Source organism: Copadichromis virginalis, linkage group LG11, assembly GCF_057382275.1.
Source record: "Copadichromis virginalis isolate Kocher_CV1m ecotype Utaka linkage group LG11, C_Virginalis_male_GT1.1, whole genome shotgun sequence".
NCBI classification, from domain to species: Eukaryota; Metazoa; Chordata; class Actinopteri; order Cichliformes; family Cichlidae; genus Copadichromis; species Copadichromis virginalis.
This window is the reverse complement of record NC_140628.1, coordinates 21,802,244-21,828,207: the sequence shown is the minus strand read 5'-3', so window position 1 is coordinate 21,828,207 and position 25,964 is coordinate 21,802,244. Positions and strand designations below refer to the sequence as shown.

Below are 25,964 nucleotides of genomic sequence, written 5' to 3'. Positions count from 1 at the left end.
CCGAGACTTTAATAATGATATTTTTTTTCTCCAAGTTGCTAAGGAGAGCTTTAGTTCGGTTAAACCACTTTCCATTTATGGGCGGGGTTCTTTAATATGATTGACAAGTCTCTAGACTATTGAGGCGACGCGCTGACGCCGCAGCCCTTGACGCATCTGGAACTTTCTGGATTTCAACCAATGGGCAAGTACGTCAATTGTACGCTCTTCTCTTTTTCCCACACAATTCCGTTGTAAATAAACGAATGACAGAGACGCGGTTGACGGTGAAATTGCTACCAGAAAATTTCATCAATACAGGATACCATTACCGGACTGTGTATTAAGGTAATTAAGGCCTCTAATATAAAGCTAACGAAAACCTACGAGTTCATGTAACGATTCTAGCCGTCGTTTTAATGTGCAAAGTAAATGAGTGACAAAGCAATGAAAAATTAGCTGCTAGTAGTGATGCTAATGCTAACTGTTGACATTACCAAACTAACTCGGTTCTTAAGATCAAAATTTGGTGCATTATTTTCTTAAATGTCTTGCAAGGTAACAACGTCGCCAAAAACAAGAAAATTGTTATCTAGTTATCAGTTTTTAATAAACGATTCTTAAATTGCCGTTAAGTAACTGGTAGATGTTTAGCTGGTTTATAACCCCGGGAAGTATAAATTAGTATTCATTTACCAAAGTAAAAAACTAGTTGGTCTTCATCGAGGATATGAAAGTAATCTGCCATTCCTAATGGACATTTTCCGCCACAGACCGAAACATGAATATGTGTTTTTCTCATAAACTGCACGGTGTCTTTTCTATCACTTGGTAGGCTTCTGTGGTTACGTTGATGTCATTCCTACCCGCCAGTGTGCTGTCAGTACTTGTAGTCAGGCTGTCGTGTACAGGCAGCTTGTGGCCAATGCCACAGGTTTCGACCTGCCCGGAAAAGTAAACTGTCAGCAGCAAGAGGAAAAAGCAAGTTGGCGTAAACAGACCTATCTTTTCTCCACCTGGCTGTTGGACTGAAAAGGGACTGACTTTGGATCATCCAACACTGAAAGCTAACATGTCAGAGTTAAATAAAGATGTGGTGGATTTGGTTTGGGGGAGACCCTCCAGTGGAGTGTCTGTCTCCATTTTCCGCAGATGGGCCCAAGGTATGATACTTTTTCTCAGTATGTTGATAAGAGTTTAAACTAATTTCCCCCAAAAGGGGTATGAAGCAATAATCCACTGTATCCAGACTTTAAGACCAAAAGACAGGAAGCAGTGATTTTGTTTGAAATTCTAGCTGAAACAAAGTTAAAATGTAAAATACTGAAAATGAAAGTATAAATACTTACCTGCCTGTTGAGGTTTACGCCCTGATTTTGTCTGTGGCCCTCAGCTCTTCAGCTGGATATCCATTTGTTTGTTTTGTTTTTGTAAGTTGTTATTGACACAAAATCTTTTTGCTGTTTATCACAGGATTTGTTTTTAGTGAAAGTGAGCTCACAGCACTGGAGCAGTTTGAAGGAGGGCCCTGTGCTGTAATTGCACCTGTCCAGGTAAGATCGTATTCAGCCTTCTGACAATTTGTCCTGCTCATTTATGATAAAATATCTGTATGCAATTATTTTGGTTAAAATTGAGATTATAATAAATGCAAACTGAACTAAATGTGCCCCAACTGTTATGTGATGACAATAAGGTTTTCTGCTTTAAAGGAGATGTGGTCTTCGTCTCAAAAATAGCTTTGTTTGACTTATAGTTTAAAATAATTGTATTTTATCTTACACTGGGCTGTAGTGTAGCTCTTCAGTTTATCCACATTCTATAAAACATTTTTAGCCACTTTTACCCTCCCTTGAACACAATTTTCTGTTTTAAAACACAGAGTGTTATTTAACAGTAGGTAGGGCTACTCACAGCCAGACATGTGTGGCTCACTTTAGAGCACCTGAGTGTTTAGCTAAGAGGCGTTATATGCACATATGCTGACCTCACATTTTGAAACATATTCCTTGTTTTATGTAAACATCCACCATTAAGGAAAAGTATAATAGATCCCATCATGAGGAAAAAAAGTACACTGGATTTATAAAAGAAGACAAAGTGAGACAAATATTGTGAAAAATCTAATCTTGACCATCTTGTTTTGATCAAAAATAAAATTTGTATAACTGGCCACCCCATACCAGTGTTGGGTAAGTTACTTTAAATTAGTAACTTAGTTACATTACTAGTTACTTCTATCAAAAGTAACTCAGTTACTTCAAGTTACTCATTACTTTCAGAGTAACTAGTTACTAGGGAAAGTAACTTTGGTTTTACTCAGAATTCTCTTGTTAATGTGTTGCTTCCGTAACTGGATACCCAGCAAGTTTGCCAGTCTTCTAGCTTGCTTACTTGCCACAAGTGCACTGTGCCACCTACCAATAGAAAGGAAAAAAATAATGTGCACATTTCCACGAGAGAAATCCCATGCCTGGACCGTCGTTGACCGCCGCATGATTCTAGCCTGCTTTTTACATCCAACACAAAAACTGCAGTCGAGGTGCTTTCGATTGTACTCAGAACTCGGAAATTCTGCCTTCGGAATAGGAAGATGTAGGTAACACCAGACTGCAGATGAGCTGCATACAGGGCTGGACTGGGACAAGAAAAAAATCGTCCCGGGGAATATGACTAGCCCACCATTATAGGAAAAATCATAAAGCCTTTGAATGAAAACAAACGCTGTTGTGACAGTGATGTACACTGTTCTGATGGTATATATATATGCATCAATCTATCAATCGTTTGTTGTAAAAACTCAGATAATTATTTTTTTAAAAGCTAGACATTTTAAATGAGAATAAGAAAGAAAAGTATTTCCTTGTGCCCCCCTTTCCCCGTTAATGCCCTACATGGACCCATGGCAACACTTTGCTAGACCCGCCCCTGCACAGTTACCAGCTGTCAGCTAAGTAAAAAAAGGATCCTGGTGTTGTTTGTCTCTCAGAAACAGTTCATAACTTCCCTTCAACTCATTCATGTCACCTAAAAGGTAAACCTGTTTCTCCATCACCTGTTCAGCTCTGATGATTCAGTAAGGACATCTCCTGGTTTCATCTTCATGTTTCCCTCTCACCACATAACCAAACTGACATCATGACCAGCAGCTTTACAGCTGTGGCTCCAGCAAACATCAGCTGTACTAGAAATTAATCTGGCGCCACCGGGCCCTCACCACCAGTAGGCAAACATGGGGTTAGTATCTTGCCCAAGGATATTTGGCATGCAGCCAGGAAGCAGCCTGGGATCGAACCACCGACCTTCTGATTAGTGGCTGACCTGCTCTGCCACCTGCGCTAAAGCCGATACGCTGATCACTGATAAGTTTTATGATTGAAGTAGAAACAGGAGAGGAGAGAATGAGAGGAAAAAGGGGCAGCTGTGCAGCGTAAACACAGAATAACTCCAGCTTTGTGTCTTTTTCATTGTAGCTGAATTACGGGACAAACTGTTCCTTTTCACCTCAATACGAAACGCGTAATATTTTCTCTGAATACGAGACGATTCTGTTTTTTACGGGACGGTTGGCAACTCTAATAATTAACCTTATGAACAAAATAAAGTTCAACATCAGTAACATAGCACCCACCCAGCTGTATAGAAACTCTGTCATGCTAGCTAGCACGCAGTACGAAAAAGTCAGCATAACGAAAATAAACTCCACCTAAACTTGGTTTATATCTGACCCAGATGGACTGCAGGTCATAACTTCTTACCTGAAGTTCAGTTCACCTGACACTCGGACCGGCGGCCGCTTCGGGTCTCTCCTCTTGCCTCCCTTTTCCTCCATCCACCTGCTGGCATTCACCACTTGCAAATGTTATTGAATCTGTGGAAGCTCCGCGATAGCCACCACACGAAGTAACGAATAACGAGCCTATCTAAATCCCAGTAACAAGTAACACGTTCCTGGTTTTGGCATAATAACTAGTTACCGTGCTCGTTACCACAATAATAACGTAGTTACTGTAACGCGTTACTTAATAATGCGTTAGTCCCAACACTGCCCCATACAAATGGTTACTTGTATAAAATGAAGTAAATATTAGTTTCTGTTAGTCTGTGATTGCTGATTTTGGACAAACAATGTCTAAGAGATAAAGCACATTGCACCATGCAATATTTCTTGCAAATTTGGTTACAGAGTTTGTTTCTTTGCAGGCTTTCCTCCTAAAAAATGTCCTCTTTAGCAGAGAGAGTTCCAACTGGAGACAAATGTCAGGTAATTTCTTAAAAAAAAAAAACTCATTCACTGAATTGCCTGGTTTTGGTTTTTTTTTTTTTTTTTTTTTTTTTTAAAGCACGTTTTATGTTTGTGTATGTTAGAGGAGGAGCAGAAAATGGCACTCTGTTCGACGCTAAGCGAAATCCTGGAGTCTGTCTGCTCCAGCACCTCTACGGGGTTCTGCCTGGTGACCTGGGCCAAAGGACAGAGCCCACACACTAGCACACAAACAATCACACAGGCACAGTCGCAAACACAGGACATGCCAGAGCCAGCAAGCAGTCAGCCACCACAGGAACAGCAACCCAGTGAGTCCTACGTCTGTCACATTTCCATAAAAGATGCACGTTGAAAATGAAACTGCAGAAGTATTTTTACTGTTTAAATGAAGACTTGTCTTAATATTTAATTGTTAAATAGAAATTTTTAATGACTAATCACTTGATCCAGTATTTTAATGTGACATGCTCTAACGCTATGGTTTCTGTGTGTTTTATTGTGCCTAGCTGCTTTGGCTGCTGAGGAGCTTGGCTTTGAGCAATTTCACAGTGTTCTCCAGTAAGTGACAGTAAATGTTCTGTCCATATATAACAATTAGCTTCTTTAATTCCCATAAAATCCTGATATTAAGTAATTACTGTTGGTATTCTGGAGGGATTTGGACTTTGTAAGTCAATGTGGGACAGATGTCAATATGCATTACTGTACTAGAGAGCAGCACATTTCAACTAGATTAATCTAAGCCTGCAAGAATTGGCTTTCACATCGGTGTTACCTTTTTCACTCACTCACTGCTCACAATTTGCTGATTCAGCATTTTCACTGATTGCCTAATAAAAAAGAACTACCTTTCTCTCACACCGTCTGCCACACAAACACAAGCCAAATAAATGCAGTGGTGTGTTTGCCAGACAAATATTGAAATTTCATCAAATAGCGCACTGGCAGTTGAGACGGTAGTCAGCAAAAAGCAGTGCTGACTCACTGTGAGGAAGTGCACGCAAACCAAGACGAATAGCTTCACTACCAAACTTTCCAAGGTTGAACAAAGGAGGGAAGTGGCTCCAAACAAAAGATCAGATTATTCTTCAACCTCTCATTTATTTGATGCCTGCCCTGTTGTGAAAGGGCATCTGGGCATCACAAACTCAGTTAGTGCATTTGTCAAATTGACACCTCCTGAAGCCCAGCACATGTGTTTCATACATCATTCTTGTGTTTGTTTCCCTCCTGCAGCAAACGGACGGTCATGTCAGTGGCCCATCTCAGAGAGGAGGTGCTGTCTCTCTACCACACCTGGAGGGGGTGCTGTGGAGTCTTGCTTTTCCTTTATTCTGTCATCCTCACTAAGGTAAAGAAATGCAATACTGAAATAATTATGATGTGAATGAAACTGCTACTGAATTTTAAGACCTTGATTTTTTTACATTAAATCATCGTCATTCATCAGTTTAACCAAAAATTAAATACATAAATTTCCTTTGGTTCTGTTTGTGCAGGGCATTGAAAATATAAGGAATGAGATCCAGGACACAATGGAGCCTCTCATAGATCCTGTACATGGCCATGGGAGGTAGTGAAGCAAATCTTCTTTCTTTTTTTTTTCTTCTTTTTTTTCACCCTCTTGATGCGTCTTTTCCCCTCTTTTGCAGTCAAAGCCTGGTGAACCTTCTTATAACTGGTCATGCTGTCTCTAATGTCTGGGATGGAGACAGGGAGTGCTCTGGAATGAGTAAGACTTCAATTAAGCATTGCACGGAGATGCTTAAAGACACCAAATCCGCACAAAAGAAACATCTACACATATGAGAGTTGCAGAAGTCATTTGTGGTCTAAGATTTAAACTCTGGTCACCAGACTGTCATAACTCTTAAACCTCACAGCACTGCACAAAACTAAAAATGAATACCAGTTTGACATCATTGGAATTCTTATTTTGTTGTTGTTGTTTTTTTTTTCTCCCCATTCTTGTCTTGCAGAACTACAGGGAATTCATAAACAGGCATGTGTTGGTTTTCTCACACTGATGGAATCACTACGCTACTGCAAGGTACAGACACAGATACACTTACATTTTCACAAAGCTTGGAAGCTCTCTAAAATGTCACAAAACATCGTTTTCAAATCAAATGAAACTTACATGTAGTTGCATGTCATTTGACTACGTGAACATCAAATTTTGAAGCCTAGAAATTGTATTGGCTTTTGAAAAATATCCGCTCTGCAACAGATTGGCCTGCAGGGGCGCTAAAGAGCCATGCTTTTGTAATGAGTCCAAATTGTGGTTTAGGATTGTCTTAGTGAAGCAAGCGAGGTCTTTCTTGAAAATGCATTTGACATTTTTATGTGGTTAGCAAGTGTAGCACTGATTCCTGCATATATTGCTAAGAAATAATGATTATTTGCCCGATGTGCAAGGCTCTGTTTGTTTACAAAGCCCTTCATGGTCTGATTCATTATTACATGTCCAACCTCTTACATCAATGCGCTGCTTCCAGGTCCCTCTGCTCAATCGATCGGATGCTTCTGACTGTCCTGCGCTCTAGATTTAAACTTGGGAGAGGTCATGCATTCACTGTGTTTCCCCCAAACTGTGGAACAGCATTCCCCTCACAGTCAAATCTGTTCCTTCATTGAGTCAAAGCTTATTTGTACTAATTGGCATTTGAGTGTCTGATTTGCCCATTGTGTCTCCTGTGCTCCTATGTTTAGCACATTCTTATCTATTCAGTTTTTTGTGCTTTATAAATGCATTTGAATTAAGTTGAGATGCCCTTACTTTATGCACCAATGCAAACACATAATGCCATACCATCATAGATGCTGAATTTTGAATTCATGCTGATAACAAGCCAGACAGTCCATTTCATTTGTTCCTCAGAGACACAATGTCCAAGATTTCCAAAAAGGAATTTTAAATGTGGATTTGTCAGGATGTTTGTTTTTCTCTGGTTGCATAGTTGAGTTTTAACTTGCATTTGTGGATACAGCTGCAAATTGTGTTTACCAGCAATAGTCTATGTCCATTTATAATAATAGTGATCAGAAAAATGTTAGTTTTCTGGTTTGTCCTTTGCGTACAGATATGTTTCCAGATTCTCTGAATCTTTTGGCCGTAGTACGAACTGTAGATGATGAAATGCCCCGAGTCTTTGGTAGTTTATGTTTGGAAACACTCTTGAATTATTTAACATTATGACCATATGGTCTCTCAACAAATGATGATGCCTTCCACATCTTTATTTCTGAAAGATTCAGCATCTCTGGGGTGCTCTTTTTATATCCAGCCATCATCCTGACTGTTTCCAGTTTCTAATCAGTTATAAAATTCTCCACAAAGTGATTGTCTAGTATTGCCCAACTTTTCCAGTCTCTTAAAGCTGCTGTCCCAATTCTGTTTTTCAAAAACCACTACAGTTTTCTACAGTTCCAGCATTAAAGATGTTTTCAATTAGCTATGGAGTTGAAATGGATTCAAATCATTCAGTTTTTTCATTTACATTTTACACAGCTTGCCAACTTTTTTCTGTAGGTTCACGAAGCATAATTTAAAAGTATAAACAAATTGTCCAGTGGTGGTCATTTGTGAGCTTTCAGAGGATTTGTGTTTGTTCAAGAAAGCTTGAATGCAAATAAAGACGCCCATTGTGAAAACTGAAAGGAGGACTACAAATACAAATAAAGACACAAACACTTGTTGTTAGTTGTAATTCTGACATTTCAAACTGTGAACCATAGGCCAAAGTTTGTACTCCCAGGGGAAAATATGTTTGGAAGGAACAGTTATTTTTGGAAAACGTGTACTGAAAGGCTGACCAATCACAACGAAAACGTATAAAAATGCTTGTACCACAAAATAATTCAGCTGGCTTGAAAAACAGGAATGCTCATTTATCAATATAAGCAAGCCAAAAATAGCTGAAGTTGAGATATGGAGCCTGTGAACAGGTAAAGTGAGTAAGCAGCTGTAATAGGTTAATGGCAAGTAGATGGTTGCCAATGTAACTAAAGAGCTCTTAAGATCGACGTTACAAAGCAGCGCATTTATATGCTATTCATGGCGGTTTAAGTTATCATTGTCATTTTACAGCATTTCATTATGCATATTATTGTCGAGGGTTTTAGAGAAATAACATGCCGCTGTTATTTAAATATTAATGTTGAATGGAAAATCTGCATGTTACATTTCAAGCAATTACTGATTCATGATGAAATTTACTGAAATAGACACTCACAGGTTATGCATTCCTTTTCTCTGTGTGTGTGTGTGTGTGTGTGTGTGTGTGTGTGTGTGTGTGTGTGTGTGTGTGTGTGTGTGTGTGTGTGTGTGTGTGTGTGTGTTTTGCAGGTCGGGGCATTCCTCAAGTCTCCAAAGTTCCCTATTTGGATCCTTGGCAGTGAAACTCACCTCTCTGTATTTTTCACCAAGGCAAGTTCAATACACACATCCATTGGAGAGGTAGCATATAATTCACACACAGAGACATACAATGTGTAACATAAGCCAGTGTTCTCAGCAGGTTAGAAAAACCAGAATATGGAAGGTGCTTTAAAATAGTGCAGATCAGATATCAATGTGGGGGGAAAACCAGAGGCAGAGAGGGAGAGGGGGAGAAAAATGAGTACAGAAGATAGTCATATATGGCCGGTGCTCTTTCTTGGCTTTTCACCTAACAAGTATGGGGGAAAAAATGCTCAGTTCCCAAAGATGAACTTAACAAATACTGGCACACAGACATGGTCTGCATTCTCGCTCCTTCTCACTTCTCAAACACAAACACACAAAGTTTTAATTTATCAACCATCTGTGATCAACTAAACAATATGTGGTTTATTTTAAAGTATTGCAAGCATGCAAACTGCTGAGTTTGTGCTCCAGCAAGAGTCTGCACTTCTAACCACCTTCACTGTCTGGTTAAATCCATCAGTATGGATCACAGATTTTTCTCTTCTGGCACAAGTTTTTTTATACAGCGTTGTCACGAGAGCTTTAAAGCCTCTGAAACAACAATCAGAAGTAGCTCCCAGTGCATGTACGATTTTTCCATTGCATTTCAGGAAATGTCAGTAAGTAAGTAAGCAAATGGAACACAACTGATTATTGGCAGTGGTTTGGTATGAGATTTTTACTGTGAGCCAAGATGCCAAAATAATCTGAATGACACTAAAAACAAGATAGTGAGATAAAACTTTGCCCCAAACAGCACAAAGAATGTTGGTCTAAGTATTTAATCCAGTGTCTGTTTTGTTAGTACTTGGGAAATAATAGTTATTTTAATGTTAATAATCCCAGATGTCAATGCACTCCCACATACTCTTGTATCTCAAATAATTAGGATATTATGAAAATATATTTTTGGTAGTTTGGTTAAAAAATATAGACTTATATTCTATATTAATTGCATGTAAAACTCTCTGATATCTGAAGTCCAGTATCCCAGATTATTAGAATATTTTAAGTTTGAGAAAATTGCCAATCAAGCAGTATAAAAGCTTGTCCAGTCTTCTCTCTCAGAGAAGCCTGGTTACTTCACAGCTGTTCAGATGGCGATTATCAACACCCTTCTAAGGACAGTAAGGCACAGAAGGTCATTGCTGAAAAGGCTGGCTGTTTTAAGAGTCACGTTTCAAAGCAAGCCGACTACAAGGGAAAAGTATGGTAGGAAAAGGTGTACCCTAACCTTGTCGAGAAAAGTCCATTCAAGAACTGGTGAGAGCTCCACAAAGAGCTGACTGAGGTTGATCTCTTCTGGAAAGGAGCAGCAACTGTCACATTCCTAATATTAAACCGCTCAGACACAGTATCAGAAACGTCTTACCAGGTTTAAAAAGAAATAAAACTGGAAAAAATCCCACAGTGGTTCAAAGTTCTCTTTTTAGATGAAAGTACATTTTGCTTTTTATTTGAAAATCAAGGTCCTGGAGTCTGAAGGAACAGTGGCAAGGATGGATATGTCACTTGCTGATGTTAACAGTTGTTACTTTTCTTTTTTTTTATCACATCCAAGTCAACACAGCCAACTGCCGGGAGATTTTTAGAGCACTTCATGCTTCCATTGGCTGACAAATCTTATAGAGATGTCAATTTCCTTTTCCAACAGGACTTAGCACCTGGCCACAGTCCCAAAACTGCTACCATGCTGCTGATCATGTTATTATTGTCTGTGATTGGCCAGCCAAATCAGCTGACCTGAACCCAAATGAGAACCTATGGAACATTGTAAAGAGGAAGATGAGATGCACTAGTATATTACTGTAGCACTGTGTGAGATTGCTTTACAAGTTGAGGCGCTCTGGAGATTTGTGTTCTGTAACACACTATACTGATTCAGTCCTGATATACCAGAGGGGCTCTAATTGTGGCCAAACATGTTATTGGAAATCTGAGGGGAGGAAAAAGAAATCTTTGGTTTTTGGGAGTATGAATGAATTATTGTCCCATTTTTACTTGTATCAACTTGCATCTGAGTTATACACTCAAGCCTTCTCCATTAGTGAACATGTAATTTAATATGCTGCTTTAGCTTGTGAATTAAAGCTGGAAGTTTCAGTTGTAGCAAATCGATTATCTCTGCTGTTGTGAAAATTGCACCAGAAGGGGGGAAAAATTCCCAAGTAATCATCTCCATCATAACGCTACCCTGCTAATATATCATTGATTAAAAGCTCAGTTACGAGAATAATCTCATGCCCACTATGTGAGTGGATTGTATTTTGCCTCCGCTATGACCTAAAGTCGTCATGCGTGAACAGATGACTTACCAATTTCTACAATTCCCCCAGCACTAGTGACATATTCGCATATACACACACATTCCAGAGCACATGAAACCTAATCCTGATTAGCATTAGTTGTGTGTGTGTGTGTGTTGCTTTAGGTGGATGGCTTCTTGAAGGAAATATGACTCCCATGTTCTCATCTGGATGTATTTGTACCTCTAGACACTAAAAACACACTTGAACACACTCATTCATGTATGCACATGTACTGAGGAACATAGGCTAGTTGTACACTATGCCAACAGTAATGAGCTCTACAACTTTGAGCTTGAGGTCAGGAAGGCAGATGTGGGGCCTCATTCAGTGTGACCTTGTCCTACTGTGAAGTGAATCTGTGTTTCGAGAATACTTTTCTGGGCTTTATGGTACAAAAATAAACGTGCCTGGTTATGTAGCTTTTAGCTCCGATATAGAACCATCGCCACAAAAACAGAAAACCTGATCCCCGCCTCTGATGTGTCAGTGGCTCCTTCTTTCTGTCACTGGGGACGGGTGTGTATTCCCCTGAGTGGTTGTCAGTGTGACTGTGGCTTTCAGGCCATCGGCTTAATGCCATTAGTGTTTTGTTTTGTTTTTTTATCTAATCTGCCTACACAAAGACCATCCTGCCAATTTTGATCTGTACCCACAATACCTCCTGCACTCTGTTCTCAGTTGTATTAATGTGTGTGTGCATGTGAAAGAGAGAGAGTCTGAGTGTGTATAATGACATGTAATGGGATCTGTTTCTGGACGAGAGTTTTTTGAGACGCCGGAAAAAGGACAGAAAGCAAAGAAGTGGAGAGATGGGTGACAGATGAGACGTATCATATAGTATGTTTTTTAAAAAACAAAAAAAGATTCTTCCATCCTTCCTTTTCCTTCTTTCTTTGAAGTAGCTGAAGCTTGGTCTATTGCCCAAGTGAAGGACTCCCCAGCGCACCTTAGCCAGTCTCTTCAGATTGTTGATCCCTCATGGGAAGGAAAGAGGAGGAAAGGAAGTAGAAAGGAAGGATGCACTTTAAAGAGCAGTGTGGTGGTCACTCAGGAAAGGAGGTGGGGGTAGCCCCCCTGTGACATTTCTCATCGCTCTTTACTCTGCCCTCACTGAGTGATGAGGTTCACAGGCTGTATCTGCGCTTCTCCGGGGAGTTATGTGTGTGCATATGTGTACAGTAGTTGTGCTCTGGGTCAGTGATTTACTAGGAGAGCGAGCAGCCGCTATGGCGCTCTGTGTCCCATAAGACTCCAGCTTCTGTCTGCAAAGACAGAGGATGTCTTTCAGGGACTGGTAAGGAGGAAGAAGCTGTGTGCAGACACAGTTAGCTTTAATTCATTGGTGTTTTACTGCTACTGGAATATGGCTTAAATCTTCAACATAAAATATTCCAAACTTAAGGTGCATTTGCCATCCCTTTTCAAATATCTTGTCTGCAGCTCACAGTATTCTTCAGTGTAATGTGTAACATATTATTTCAACTCGTGTGTTTGATGTAATAAAGTAAATTGCAAATCATTACTCAATCAGTGCATGTTTGCAAAACGACATATGTATTGCGTTCTTAAAGAATTAATATTTAAAACAACAATAGGAAAATAATCTGCGGGGCCTTTATGAAATTTGTTTGGTCATCTACGATTAATTTCTGGTCTCCATATGATCAGTGGGCGCGGGCCACACGCAAACACAAACTAACAAAGCGGTGTACATTAACAGTCATTAATAATCTGTGACAGGTCAGACCAAAGGTCTTTGTAGTAGGATAAAAGTCTATCTTTGTCACTGTATGTGTGCATTATTCTTCCTTTTCCCTCAGGTGCTGCTCTTTGTTATAAGACGCATCATTACACTGTATAACTATTCTCTGGTGTCTCCTTTCTTTTCTGGTGAGACACGTTTTTGCCCATCTAAGACAGTTTCATAAATCACTGCTTATCCTGCTTTGTCACACCTGAAACTGCACTCACTCATTATGTAGCAAGAGAGACACAGAGCTTCTGTTCTTCTCTGTACTTGTGATCACACAGGCTAGTTAAGATGAACTAAAGGGGCACATACAGTCTACATAACAAGCCCTCACTCACAGACTCTCTTCTCAGCCTGTCATGTAGTGAGTCTGTCGTTACCTGCTAGGAACAAGATGGGAGACACTGCCCAAGACCTCTGCTTTGTTGTTTTGAAACTGATCTCTACAGACGCACTCTATGGCCACTCAAAGCCTCTCAGCAACACAATAGCTCTTTGGATGGACCGGTGAGAAAGAGAGTAATTCTAGTAAAGTGCTATGTCTACCTGTCTTACCTGAAGTAGCTACATGCATGTGGAGATAAAGGCTGAAAGGTGGAAAGAAAATGGAACAAAAGTTAAGGGAGGGAGGGGAGGAAATACTCCAAAACTGGAGTACCTATTTAGCACAGAAAAGGGTAAGTGAGGGGGGGCGAGCTGGGCAGGGAGAAAGAATGAAAGGGGAAGAAGGAAGGACATGAGACGTCAACCTAAGAGAGCCTCTCAGCCTGGTGAGCACAGTGCAGCATGAAAGCAGATGGATAGAGGTGACGTTGAAGACAGTAGTCAGCAAACATTTCTTGAACATAACACAAATAATAAAGATCATTGTACTTTATCTAACATGTTGCAGTAAATCTTGAGCTGCTGTTCTTAAGCTAGGGAGGAAAAATAATGTTTGTTTGTTTTTAACTGTGTTGATAAAATACAAAATTAGATTGTTTATGGTTGATCTCATTAGATATTCACTCATTTCTCGTACTCTTACGGCATTGGGTACGGAGGTGGCAATCGCAAAATCCAACAGGCATTACTTCCTAAAATTGGGTTGTGCTCATCAGATAACAATAGTACACAAAACACTCCTTCATCCAGTTTAATGTTTGTTCTTAGGGTTTTTCTTGCTGTATGTGTTTGCTTTCATGACTTTTTAAAAAGAAATTAGTATTTTCATCTGAAAAGAATAAGAACATCACCTGTTACATGAAATCGAAGGTTGCAAGTAAACCTAAATAATTAGTATTCGTCTATCATCATCTTAATAGCTACTGCACAAGTAGGTCTGTGATCTTAAATATTTTGTTGGCTAAAGTAAGACTTCCTCTCTGTGTAACATGAGTTAATTACCTAAAATACGCATAATTACAAATTTTATTTCCTATCTGTAATTTGTTTTGTCTAACAATGTTCTTGATCTAATAAAAAGACATTTGCTGAAAAAGACGGTTGATTAAAAGACAAACGCACATTCCTGAATTCTTACTCGGATCCTCTTTCCGGTCTCTTAAAATTTTTTGGCAAGGACCGTAAATGTATTCCAGTTTTACTTGGAGCAAATGTTCTACATTACATTGTATATTTAAGTCCTTGTGATTGCATGACTGTAGTTCCTGCTTTGTTCCTTTAGAGAAGCTTGTTTTCGCTCCCTTGCTGAGGTCACGGGTTTGCACAGAAAAGGTTGCACTGCAGAGATTGGAATGTGCTCCTTCACAAACAGCGTTTGCATCTCAGACCTGGCTTTGGTGCTGCAGTGTATCATTGCACTGGTTCTCTGCATTAGCATTGTACCAAATGAATTTCATCACAGGATGCAATTTATTTGTTGCACTGACACTACCTCTTGCATAGACGCTCGCACATACACACTGACATGAACTGTTACTCAATTAGTTTGAGTGGAATGAAATTGTGAGGCACACAACATACATGCACACACTTCCCTGCAGAGTTTGTTAGCTCCATGACATGTTTTCCAACTCAGCAGCGTCTTCCCCAGGCCTCTAATAAAACACAGATCAAAGATGGCCAAGCAGACCTATCATTGCACACACAGTCATGTAGGCTTTGCTGTCATTTTATGTGCCTGTGCATGGTCTTGACGCTCACATGAGTCATTGTCTTTATTAGTCCCTTTCTTGTGCTCATATTGGTGTGAGTCTGTGTGTAATGGTCGGCCATAATGATATGTTTTGTTTAGTGTGTTGATGACCACTTAGTAGTGTTTGTGTCTTCGTTGGAACGCAATCTGTAAATGTTAGATTATCAGGTGAACATTGCAAACGGACTCTCAGTTCACGAGGCTTATTCGACCTCTATATGTAGCCTTAAATTAATTAAGCCCCGTGTCTTTCAAATGAGGATTCTTTTCTCAGTTGGGGTAGAAGGTTTAATTACATTTTATCAAAACAGTTCATGTTTCATGATACGGACGTTTGTTCAACTCCTTCTGAACTTTTTTCAGCACTTGATTCCTCTGGGAATTGTTCAATCTTGGAAGTGAAGCATAGACGCATCTAACTAATGAAAAATCTTCTGTCAGATTTATGGAGCCTGTAATGTTAACACATCAGGCCTCTGCTGTACTCTGTCACAGAAAAGTGTGTGAGCGTACGTTTGCTGGTGTGACTGTTTTTCTTTGCATCTGAAGAGCCTGCAGCTGGGAGTCATCTCTTCTTGGACGTGTCTCCCTAACCCCCCCCCCCCCCCCCCCCCCCCCCCCCCAAAAAAAAAGCCTCCTCTCTCCTTAAATAAGCCCCGAATACAGTAATAAGTGGACCATGAAACCCAAGCAGCTTGTGTGGATCAGAGGCTCAAGCTTTAATAAAGGCTGGCTAAAGGAGATGTGGAGGGTTCATTTGCTCTCCCAAAACATTATGTGTTTGTCCAGTGATTCATTGTCATAAGTACAGTCTTGTAAAGAAGAACAGTGAGAACCCTCCGACTCTTGTCTTCACGTTTTGAACAAGTATTTCATCTTTACCTTCTCTTCTCTTAAAAATATTCCCTCCATCTCCCGTGAGCTTTTTTTTTTTTTCTTAAACTCTTTTTAGTGTTTACACATGAAAAATATTTATAGGGCACTTTAACATTTACCTTCGCTCTCCTTATCACTGATTGCTTTCAGTGTTGCTTATCAGACACTTTGGTTATTCGACTCTAAAACCTGTATAATCTTGACAAGATCTGACACCAAGTTTGAAAATATCAAATAATACCTAAATGCAAGATAAGATAAGTCAGGACGTTTCTTTTCATTTTGGGGGGGAGTGTCCAACAAGATCTATCGCAGGCCTCTGGGGTTAAAGTGCTGTATTAAGGGTTTGGTATGTTTTAAACAAACTTGATTTTCAAACACATCATCCAACAGCGTCCAGAGGCAAAATTGTTTATACTCCAAATGGGTAAAAAACCTTGCGGTCATGTCCTCCTTGTGGGTCAAAATACTTTCCTGATTTTACTATTGGAACTCAGTTGTGTGCAAAAAAAGGGGTCTAAACCTTTATCACCCCTGAAGATTTTAGTTCATGCTTTCATATTTTTAGTTTTGGGAAGTAAGACAAAATGTCAATTACAAAGTCAGGAAATGGAATGCAGTGGGAGGAAGAATTTCAGAGTCTAACAGTCTGATAAGTTGTGGGGGGTTTTTTTTGTTTTATTTTTTTATTCCCAATTTCCTCAGTATAGAAAGAGTAATGAAGGCTTTGCATAAGCATGCTGTACGATGTATCAACCACTTATAGATGGATAAACACAACTCTTCACATCTGCTGCGCCTGTCAGCGTTGCTCTCTCCAAACTTTACCAACATACAAACATTGCAGAGCTCGTCATAAATCACAAGCTAGATATTTAAGACTTGATTTCCTGACACTGTGTTTGGAGTGAAAACAAGCCATCTAACTTTATCAGCAAATCAGTTAATAACCCAATGAACTCTGGTGATTGCACAGGCCCCTTAGGTTCCACACATACATGCTTAATGTACCAACAGTGAATCACAAACCTACTGCTATGAGTGGTGCTCTGTATTGGCTGCATGTTTAGAATATAGAGTGGGTTTGGTGCATTAGTATTGCTCAACTTGGGCAGGACCAATTGAAATCTGCTCTTAGTAGAGATATAGATAAAGAAAAAGATAGCGATATATAGACGATCATCTGAAATGACAGAAATATGACCTAACTCTTCTCCTTCTCTCTCCTCACTCTGCATACAAATATTGGATGTGTGTGTGGTCACTTTAGGGTTAAACCTCTTCACGTTCTAGTGCACACGTGTTTTTTACTTGCTCTTGTCTTTAATGTCTTGTCTCTTTGTCCCTACTGTCTCCAAATAGGAGATGTCACTGGTTGGTCCAGAGTCTCCATCAGAACAGGCAAGGAGGGTTTTCCAGTCATTTGATCCTGAAGGTAACGGAAAATCAAGTGTTTGCATTTAAGATGTACTACTGATAGCTCTGTTTAAGCTTTGACTGATACCAGTTTTTAAATTAGTAGTCCTCACTACAGAAGGAGAAGAAGAGACTCTGCATGACTCTTCTATATGTAAGGCAGCATCAGGCTTTACTTAAGGAACAAGGCCAAGGGAAAAAAGTAAAATGGGCATTTTTTTTTTTTAAACTTTTCAATGTTTTTTAATGCCTAATTTACTTGCACTTTGAGAGCAGTTTGATAAAACACAAGAGACTTTCAACTATGTTTGCAATAGTTTCTTCCTCTGCTCCCTGCTTCACCAAGTCTGTGAATGTGTCTATTTCACTATCTGCAGACCAGGCATGGGTGAAGTTTAAAAAGCTTTGCAGCAAAAGTCTAAACTTGACCAAATAAAATAAATAATTAAAAAAAAAACTAAAATAACTGGAGGAGAGAAACCAAAAAGGATTTCACCATCAAAGACTACAGTGCAAAAAAAAAAACCACTAACAGAATTTGTTCTAGCAGTAAAAGTGAAATGCATCCAGGCCACTCACCCTTTGTTGTTAGCTCTCTCCATGCTATATAAGTTCTGTTTGCAAAATGTAAGAGTTTATGGGCGCACTGCTGCTGATGGCTGACATACTAAACTTAGAATAACACAGACTTGAATTTAAGAGGTCGGCTCCCTGCCCTGAACACCTGAACCAGCACTGAGGCTGTTATCCAGTATTGATCCAGTAATACACTAAGTATTGATTGGCTTGCCTCAGTTTGATTCATATACAGTCCACATGTTATTCACCTTCTGTCTGTCACCAGCTGTGCACAGGTTTTGATTGAGCACTTTACTTTATTTGCTTATTAATACACCAGTTATATGTAACCTGGCACACGGATGTACTTTAGTTATTCCGAACTTTCACTAACACAGCTACACACACAAACTGAGAAAAAGACATCCTGGCCCAACTGTCTTTTCCTTCCTTCTCCCTGCTTGCAGATGCAGTCATAACCTCTTTTCTTTGTTGTTCTCATCACCATTATTTTCTTCTGCAAAGAGAACAAGGGTCCCTGTCCCTCCTCTGATCTTCATTGTTGTTGTTTAGGTTAGTGAGATCAGCTCAGCTAACAGCTGAGTCAACCATCCTGCTTCTTCCCCCTCTCTTCCTCATTTTCTTAAACCTTTCTTGTCACTTCCAAGTCACTGTGTAAAAAGACCACAGGAAAGACACAGAGAGAGTGGGACAATGACAGCAGAGGCAGCAGGTTGTCATGTCAGTAGAAATGAAAATGTTGTGTGTAATTTTCATTCACGCAGCTTCAGGATTATATTGTTAGATATTTATGTTCACTCAGAGAAGAGAAACATGCAATGAAACATTTAGTGTTAACATCTGCCGTGCAGTGTTTTTCCTCCTGCTTGAATACAAGAGAGTGAAGTGAGCAGTAAAGAGATGTCAGGAGTCGTACACAGGACGTGAGCATGAACTATTTTATTATTAAAGTGTGCAGCTGGGAACCAGTTATAACACATATTTATGTTTTCCTATTTTCAAAGGAACTGTGCTGTTCTTCATTGCTGTAAGCTGCATTATTCACGATATGTGCCGAGGTCTTTCTGTATTTTGTATAGGGGCGGGTATCTCTAAATGATATCCAGATATTTATGACGATCTAGGAAAACAAAAGTACTATCCGTACTTGCAGGCAGCAGCATTTATTTATTTTTATTTTTTTAACAATTAATAACTGTCATTGATGACACGCTTTCTGATTTTGAAGGTGCCAGCGCTATAGTGCAGTGGTGTTATAACAGCGTAAATTATATATAAGCCCAAAAATAGCCTTGGTAGTATTTTACCTGGAAACTCTAAATGGAAAGTACATAATAACTGATTAACACTTAACAATAACAAAACTTTCCTGTGTAACACTTCAAGAGCTGTGCAAGGTGGTCACATAAAAATATTTTCTACCTGGGATACTGACTCCTGAATCTTGGATTGAGGGATTTTAACCAGCTGCTTAAAACGCTGCTTTTCCACGATCTGACCGCATCAGTAATTTCCATCCACCGTTTGCTCTTCCTGTCATATGGCGTGCAGCTAATGAGTGCTCCAGCAAAGCTCGGTGGAGTCATTTGTTTACATCTGGGTCTCGCATCACCAGCTGCTAGTGTCTCCTCTTTTGTAGCCTGGTTGTTCTCAACAGTGTTTTTTGCCTCAAATGGTGAAGCGAGTGTTGTTTCTAGCTTTTGGCAGGAACACTTGTCGTGCATATTTTTCAAAGCATCGTGCTTTTGTTGGAGGTTGTTGAAGTAGCTCCCTTTTCAGGTCAATTGTCATAGGATGTTGACACGTGGCTGGCTGCTGAAATTATATCTCCAAATTACATTTGCTTATATCACGTTTTTACGTTGAGGATATGATATAGCGCAGCTTTAATGTGGTGTGATGTGATGTTACCGCATGATTAAATCCTACCAGCTGACAACAAGCTTGCAGGCTCCAACAGCTTTTACAACAAATATGTAAACACAACCATCGTCTGCACTTTCCTTGTTCTTCATTTGTCTCTTCCTGTTGCACAGAATACCACTTTGCTTGTTGTCAAATCCGCTTCTGCTATCATCTGCCAGGACATTCTGCATGCCATATGGTCTTTTCTCCCAAACACTTGTTCAAACAAACACATGCGTGGACTCCAGTAGTTGGACCCACAATCTTATAGGGATACGTATACACACATGAAGGAAGAATGCACTGTACAGATGAGTGCTGCGTAACAGGGCCATAAATCTGTCTGTGTCGCATGTACGGTCAACACAGCCCCTTGTGTTGTGGAAAAATGGCGCCAGAAACATTCACACGCACGACAGTGATTCACAAGAACTACAAACTCAGTAACCCACTGCACTTTTTTTTAAAAAAACATTTGTTTGCCATTGTCCCTGCTGTCTGCCCTCTGCTCGCTGTCACACCATCAGCTGCCACTCTAAGAAAATATCTCTCCGTCTTGGTAGAACGAGATTGAGTTTTTGAGAGCGAACTAGCAGCACACTTGTCAGTTAGTGTTCTTTCGATCGCATTTGGGGTTTATGTGTATATCTAAACACGAGACCGCACAGGCTCACATGCCGATGTTTAAATGACATAAAACTGCACGGCCAGACAGCAGCGGACAGAAACACATGTTAGTGTTTAAAGCTTCTCCTCTCAGGTAAAGCGATCATCACGCTTAAGGAATGTAGGTCAGAGAGAAAAGACAAGGTGTCTGTGTGAAATGTGTGTCAGATGAGTTCATTGCCCAGGCTTGTGATGTAAATAGTTCTTATGCCACATGTGTGTAGGTGAAGGCTTTGCCTTGTTTTTTAATTCAAGTTTGTATCTTATGTTTTGTCTAAAGTCAGCACCCTTTCTTTATGTCTCTTTCTCTCGCTCCCTCTCTGTAGATAATGGTTTCATCCCAGAGTCTCTGCTGGAGGATGTGATGAAAGCTCTTGACCTTGTCTCAGAGCCTGAATAGTAAGTGCTTGCATGTTCAACGCTTTATGTTTGTGTGTGCATGTTTGTGTGTGTGTCCGTCTCCATGTGGCACCTGTAGAGCTTCTTAGATTCTACCTCCAAAGTCACTGGCAGGCCAGGTCAGCACCTCCTTGCTCATGTTTCACTACCAGGCTGCTATAAAGCAAGACCAGAGAGAGCCCGCTATAAAGGCTGGGGAAGAAAGAGACAGAAATTGAGGCTTACGGGGAGATTGTTAACTGCAGGAAGAAAGACTGAGAGATCGAGGAAACACTTTAAAGTGCCGCTTCAAACAGAAGCACGTTCTCCTCTGAGGAACAGTAAGCCTTAATGCTGTAGTTACTGGACTTGCCAAGTAACCGGACCAATAATCTGGTCTACAGACCCCCAGATGGCCGATACATCACAACAAAACACAGCAAACTGACGGGAGACTCCCAGTGCTAACAGGAGAGTCTCATTCCTTACCACACAACAAGATCTCACCGGGATTCCTATGTTAAAAATAGCATCTTGATTACATCAGTATTTAATAGCAGTATCGAGACTTTAGGAAGTAAACATCGTCATTGAGAGCAGTGAAAGTTTTTTGTTTCCATCTATCCTGTGACCTTTGACAGTCAGCAGCTCTAAGACTTTTGTTATGTTTGGCAAATTATTATTTCTTGAGATTTTAAACACATGGATACATTTCTATATAATTTGATTTTGATTCTATAAGTACTAATAGAAATGTACTTATAGACTGTTTTGGTGAACATGTGGATTCCATGTGGATTCACTTTCTGTATGTCTGGAAATTAAGTAATCAGCTGTGATGCATAATGGGAACCAAAAAGTGAGGTGAAATGTTATTATAGGGTGAGAAGAATATAAACGAGTCTCCTTATTGCGATCTACAAGCACTTAGATGGCATTGTTGCACCCTTACTATGTTTTGAGCAAATCCAGCATATCCAGTGCAAGAAATTCACTGACGAACAATTCAAGTAGTCTACATTTTGATATTTAGGTGTAATCTTAATCAAATATTACCAATCTTGCTAATCTACTGTCTTTGTGCAATTCCTAAACAAACAAACATGATCTGAGAAGAAATTAATGTGGCATACTCAGTGTGTGCAGATTAATCTCACGTCCAGTCAGTTTTTAAGTGATGTAAGTCATGCAGCATTTACTGATATAACCCACCAAAAACAACTGACCCTGCTGAGCCCCATCAACACAACTTTTTCATTGTGGGATTTTTATTTCTTTTTATTGATTCCTTTCATCGTGTTTTTCTTTCCTCCATACAAAAGGTGCAGAAGGTCAGCTAGAAGCTGTTAGTATTTCAGAGGGTTGCTCAGTGACACTGAGTCTTACTCTGCGTGCTCCTGCTGCATGTACAGTTGGTAACAAATCGGCAGATGAAGAAATAATCGTTCTTTTCCTTCTGTGTCTGCGTATACTCCTCACTTTTCTCCTCACTGCCTTAAAAGGGCAATCTGATCAGATTTTTTTTCTATCACAGTGGAATAATAATAACACTGATCTAACACATAGGAATGTCTGGACAGAGGTATATTTAGTTGTACCACAGTATTCACGAAAATATGCACGCGCTTTCCCAAAACATGCATCATGAATCCACACTGAGTGATGAGGTGATTGTAAATTTGGATCAACTTTCATACACAAATCTTGTTTCCTTTGTGCTGATAGTTCCTTTCTCCTGAAACTTGTTTTTATCTGTTTTGTTGGGGCATTTTATGCTGGGTTTTGTTTTTGGTCTGTTTTTGTCTGTAAGTCTGTTTTCGTCTGCTCACTGTATGTTTACTCCCCCTTTTTTTTTTTTAATCTCTTCTCCTTCTCAGTGTGACTCTGGTTAAGAGTAAGCTGGATCCAGAGAACTTGGGCATAATTCTTCTGGGCCCATTCCTGTTGGAGTTTTTCCCTGATCAGGTATGTGTGCTTGTGTGTGTGTGTGTGTGTGTGTGTGTGTGTGTGTGCGTGCATGAAGATGGAGGTCAACTACAGCTTCTACAATACAGCCCCTGCATGATAAATGCCTTCCATCCGTTATACAATCCATATCACAGTTAAAACATATGGAGGAGGCCTTGTGCCCAAACACATATGGGTGACACTTAGGTCTGTTTTCAAAGAATATGTGGAGTGCTGCTTTAGCATTATGCCAATAACATTCCTGTGGTGTCTCATGTGAAATGCATGTGTGCCTGTGTGTGCTCACCATCATATGATGCTGCTTGCCGAGAAGTTTTAAGAAAGAGCAGTAAGATGCTTTTATGAGGCCGGGCGAATGAGGAAGACGGGGAGGTGGGGGAGATGGAGGGGAACTGTGTTAAAGTGATCAGGGCTTGAGGGACTCGCCAGAAGAATGGCCCCGAGCCGCAAAAAAATTATACTACCATTAGCCAACTGGACACACACACACATGCAGACACACGTGGGATTGGGGCGAGGGTTAGAGTTTCATATATACCATATAAACACGAGAAGCTGGACACGCTCTCAAAAAACACACCCAATTAGCTTTCTGCACCTTCAAGAAAAGTCATTGGAAGTGTTTTGGCTCACTTTCATTGTTTTGATCATTTTTTTTGTAGCGTAGGCTGTTTTGTGGTAATTTGGAGTTACGCACGCATTTCTGTTTAACGCCTGGGATTTAACATTAAGCTTCGGTTGCAGCCAGAGATGTGACAGTTTGACTTTTGCTTTTCAGCTGGCAAAGGTTCTGCCTCTGTGGGTCTCTGCCTCCATCTCAGTGAGAAAAGATTGCTCAGAGAGTCTTCAACAACACAGCATGTTTTTCACCCCGTTCACTCTGTGCCTGTTTTTCAGGATTCAGGAATCCCAGACTCATTTCCCGTCTACCACTACAATGGTCTTAAACAGTCAAACCACAAAGAGAGGGTAAGACACTCAGGGTTTTCACGGTAACTAATGGCACTGGTTCCCTTTTCATATTCTCTGTCTCTCTCCCAATTACCTCCGCTCCTTTTCCCGTCATCATTCATACATACATGCGCACACATACACACAGCTGGTGGCAGCCGGCCACTCCAAAATAAACAGTAGCTGTTGCGAGCCTAATAGCCTGTCCGTCCATCCAAAGAAAACCCTGGCTTAGCCTCGCGTTTCTCTGAGCCATTTCAACACGAAGGCCACTGTCAGCAGGCTTTCTGTGATAAATGGTCAAACACAGGCTTGTTAAGCAGGATTAGTTTGATGGATGATTATCAGCAGATGCCATTGGTGGCTTTGCACAAACCTGGCAGTCAAAAATATCAGTTTCTTCATCTGTCACGTTTCCTGGTGTGTAAAATTGCTAATTTTTTTCCCATACCGCTACCTGAAATTGTAGGAATGGCACCATGTGTGCCCACACAAAAGTGCACACCTACTCACATAAGAGGCAGGTTGTGATGGCATTTCCATTCCTATAGCTCCAAATGGGAATAACAGGCCTGCTGACTGTGTGCCTGTGTCTCTGTGTAAGACTGCTGTGTACTTGCATCCCTTCTGCTGACACCCTCAGAGGAACAGTCAGAATTGAAGTACACTGATTTGCATTTAGGGCGGTTAGCGCCATCGTCTCACAACAAGAACGTCTTTGGTTCAAATCCCAACAGGGGCCTTTTCTGTGTAGAGATTGCATATTTTCCATGTCTGTATGGGCTCTCTCCAAGTACTTTGGCTTCTTCCCTCAGCCCAAAGACATGCATGAGGTTAGGTTAATTGGTCATTCAAGAGATGTTGGGGGGAGGATATTTGCTGTGTATTAACCTGCATTTATGTGCACTCTCAGGTCGAGTACGTGGAGGGGACTGCTTTGGTGCTTGGTTTTGAGGACCCCATGGTGCGGACGGATGACACTCCAGTGAAGCGCTGCCTACAGACCAAGTGGCCATACATCGAGCTCTTGTGGACTACCGATCGCTCTCCGTCATTAAACTAGCACTGACACAACAAGCAGCGTGGTCCTGTGTATGCAGATGGACCACTACTGTGTCACAGCACGCCTCTCTGCACAATGACCCCAAAAAGGTCGGCAGGCTACAAAACTGAAACACATGCAACACAGATGAATGAGAACAAGGAAAACAAAAAAAGACACAAATGCACTCAAGCGATACATGTTCATGGACTAAACATTAAAGCCAGAGATCCACTCTGTCATTCTCACATTCCACACAAACTCACCTCTACACTTCATGCTATTGTCTGTACACCAGTGCTTGTAACTGACACTGAAGATGTTTATGATGTGATTATTTAAAACAAAAAGAGTGACTGTTTATTTTTACAGGTCTGCTCTGTGCCGACACCTGTGCTACAGCTTGGTAGTAAACCGTTAGCATACTAGTTTGATTCGACTGGAGCATGTCATCAAATCAAATGCTGAATCGCATGTAGAGCCAGTCGACTGTGAAACACTACTGTTAACCCAGCTATAGGACTGTTCAAGGGAAAACCTACCAAAGCCTTCCACATAAGAGAACACAGAGACGGACTGCTTAGAGTTTACAGCGTAAAAGGGACCAACCCGGACGCAGAGATATGACAGGAGGTTTTCCGTGTTTTAACCAAGACGGAGCTGGTTTAGGTGCTCTGTGTGAGTGCTTCATGCACTACACTTGGATGTTGGACATGTGCTCATGTATTTATTACCAACACTCAAAAATTGTGAAATAAACACCTTTTTTTTTTGTTGACATGCTGTGTGGTTTGGTAACTTAAAATCCTAGAAATTCCCTTCTTAAGTATCCTGTCATGACCAAACATGGGACAACATAAGGTGTCGGATATCCCAGCTCGGTCAGGACCTTAACCACTAAATTGCACGAACGAATGTTTTGTGTTCCCCAGAGACTCTAAATCTACAAGACACTGATGGTCACTTAAGTACCTTCCTATAAACAGGAGAGGGAAAAAAATGCATGTTTCTGTTTGCTCAAAATTGTCCCAGTTGAAGACAAACGAGACAGTCTGTACTCGGTCTTGTATGTCCTCACACTTTGGTCCCTCATAATTCAAAACAAGTGGTGAATGTTTGCAGAGTGAAAATTTGTACCATTTTAGCTACTTAGTCTCGATTCGGGGTTATGACAGCAGCATTTGTAGCTCAGCACACATGTATTTGTGTGTTTATATGTGGATGCAGAACGCTTGTTCCTCTCTCCGTCTATGCACAGGAGATGTGTAATATTACCTGGGTGTGTCTCTAATGG

General features: G+C 40.4%; 1 protein-coding gene across 2 annotated transcripts; it reads left to right on the top strand.

Moving 5' to 3' along the window:
• The first annotated feature begins 120 nt into the window (after nt 1–120).
• Nucleotides 121–25,448, top strand: mindy3 (MINDY lysine 48 deubiquitinase 3). 2 transcript variants are annotated; one of them, XM_085473697.1, is made up of 16 exons: nt 121–188; nt 815–1,142; nt 1,453–1,532; nt 4,183–4,243; nt 4,348–4,554; nt 4,753–4,804; nt 5,483–5,597; nt 5,746–5,819; nt 5,899–5,978; nt 6,226–6,296; nt 8,595–8,675; nt 17,128–17,200; nt 20,658–20,730; nt 22,587–22,674; nt 23,575–23,646; nt 24,542–25,448. In XM_085473697.1, exons 2-16 carry the CDS (start codon nt 1,052–1,054, stop codon nt 24,689–24,691), a joined length of 1,368 nt encoding a protein of 455 aa, XP_085329823.1. In that variant the 5' UTR covers nt 121–188; nt 815–1,051; the 3' UTR covers nt 24,692–25,448. The 2 variants fall into 2 exon arrangements, with proteins under 2 accessions (XP_085329823.1, XP_085329822.1); XM_085473696.1 differs by lacking the exon at nt 121–188 and adding an exon at nt 219–327.
• The last annotated feature ends 516 nt before the right edge of the window (nt 25,449–25,964 follow it).

Bases quoted from the DNA above. Each gene is read 5' to 3' on its own strand.
- mindy3 (XM_085473697.1), top strand. From the start codon at position 1,052: ATGTCAGAGTTAAATAAAGATGTGGTGGATTTGGTTTGGGGGAGACCC. The intron at 4,244-4,347 runs GTAATTTCTTAA...TGTGTATGTTAG, and splicing joins CAACTGGAGACAAATGTCAG to AGGAGGAGCAGAAAATGGCA. The intron at 4,805-5,482 runs GTAAGTGACAGT...TCCCTCCTGCAG, and splicing joins CAATTTCACAGTGTTCTCCA to CAAACGGACGGTCATGTCAG.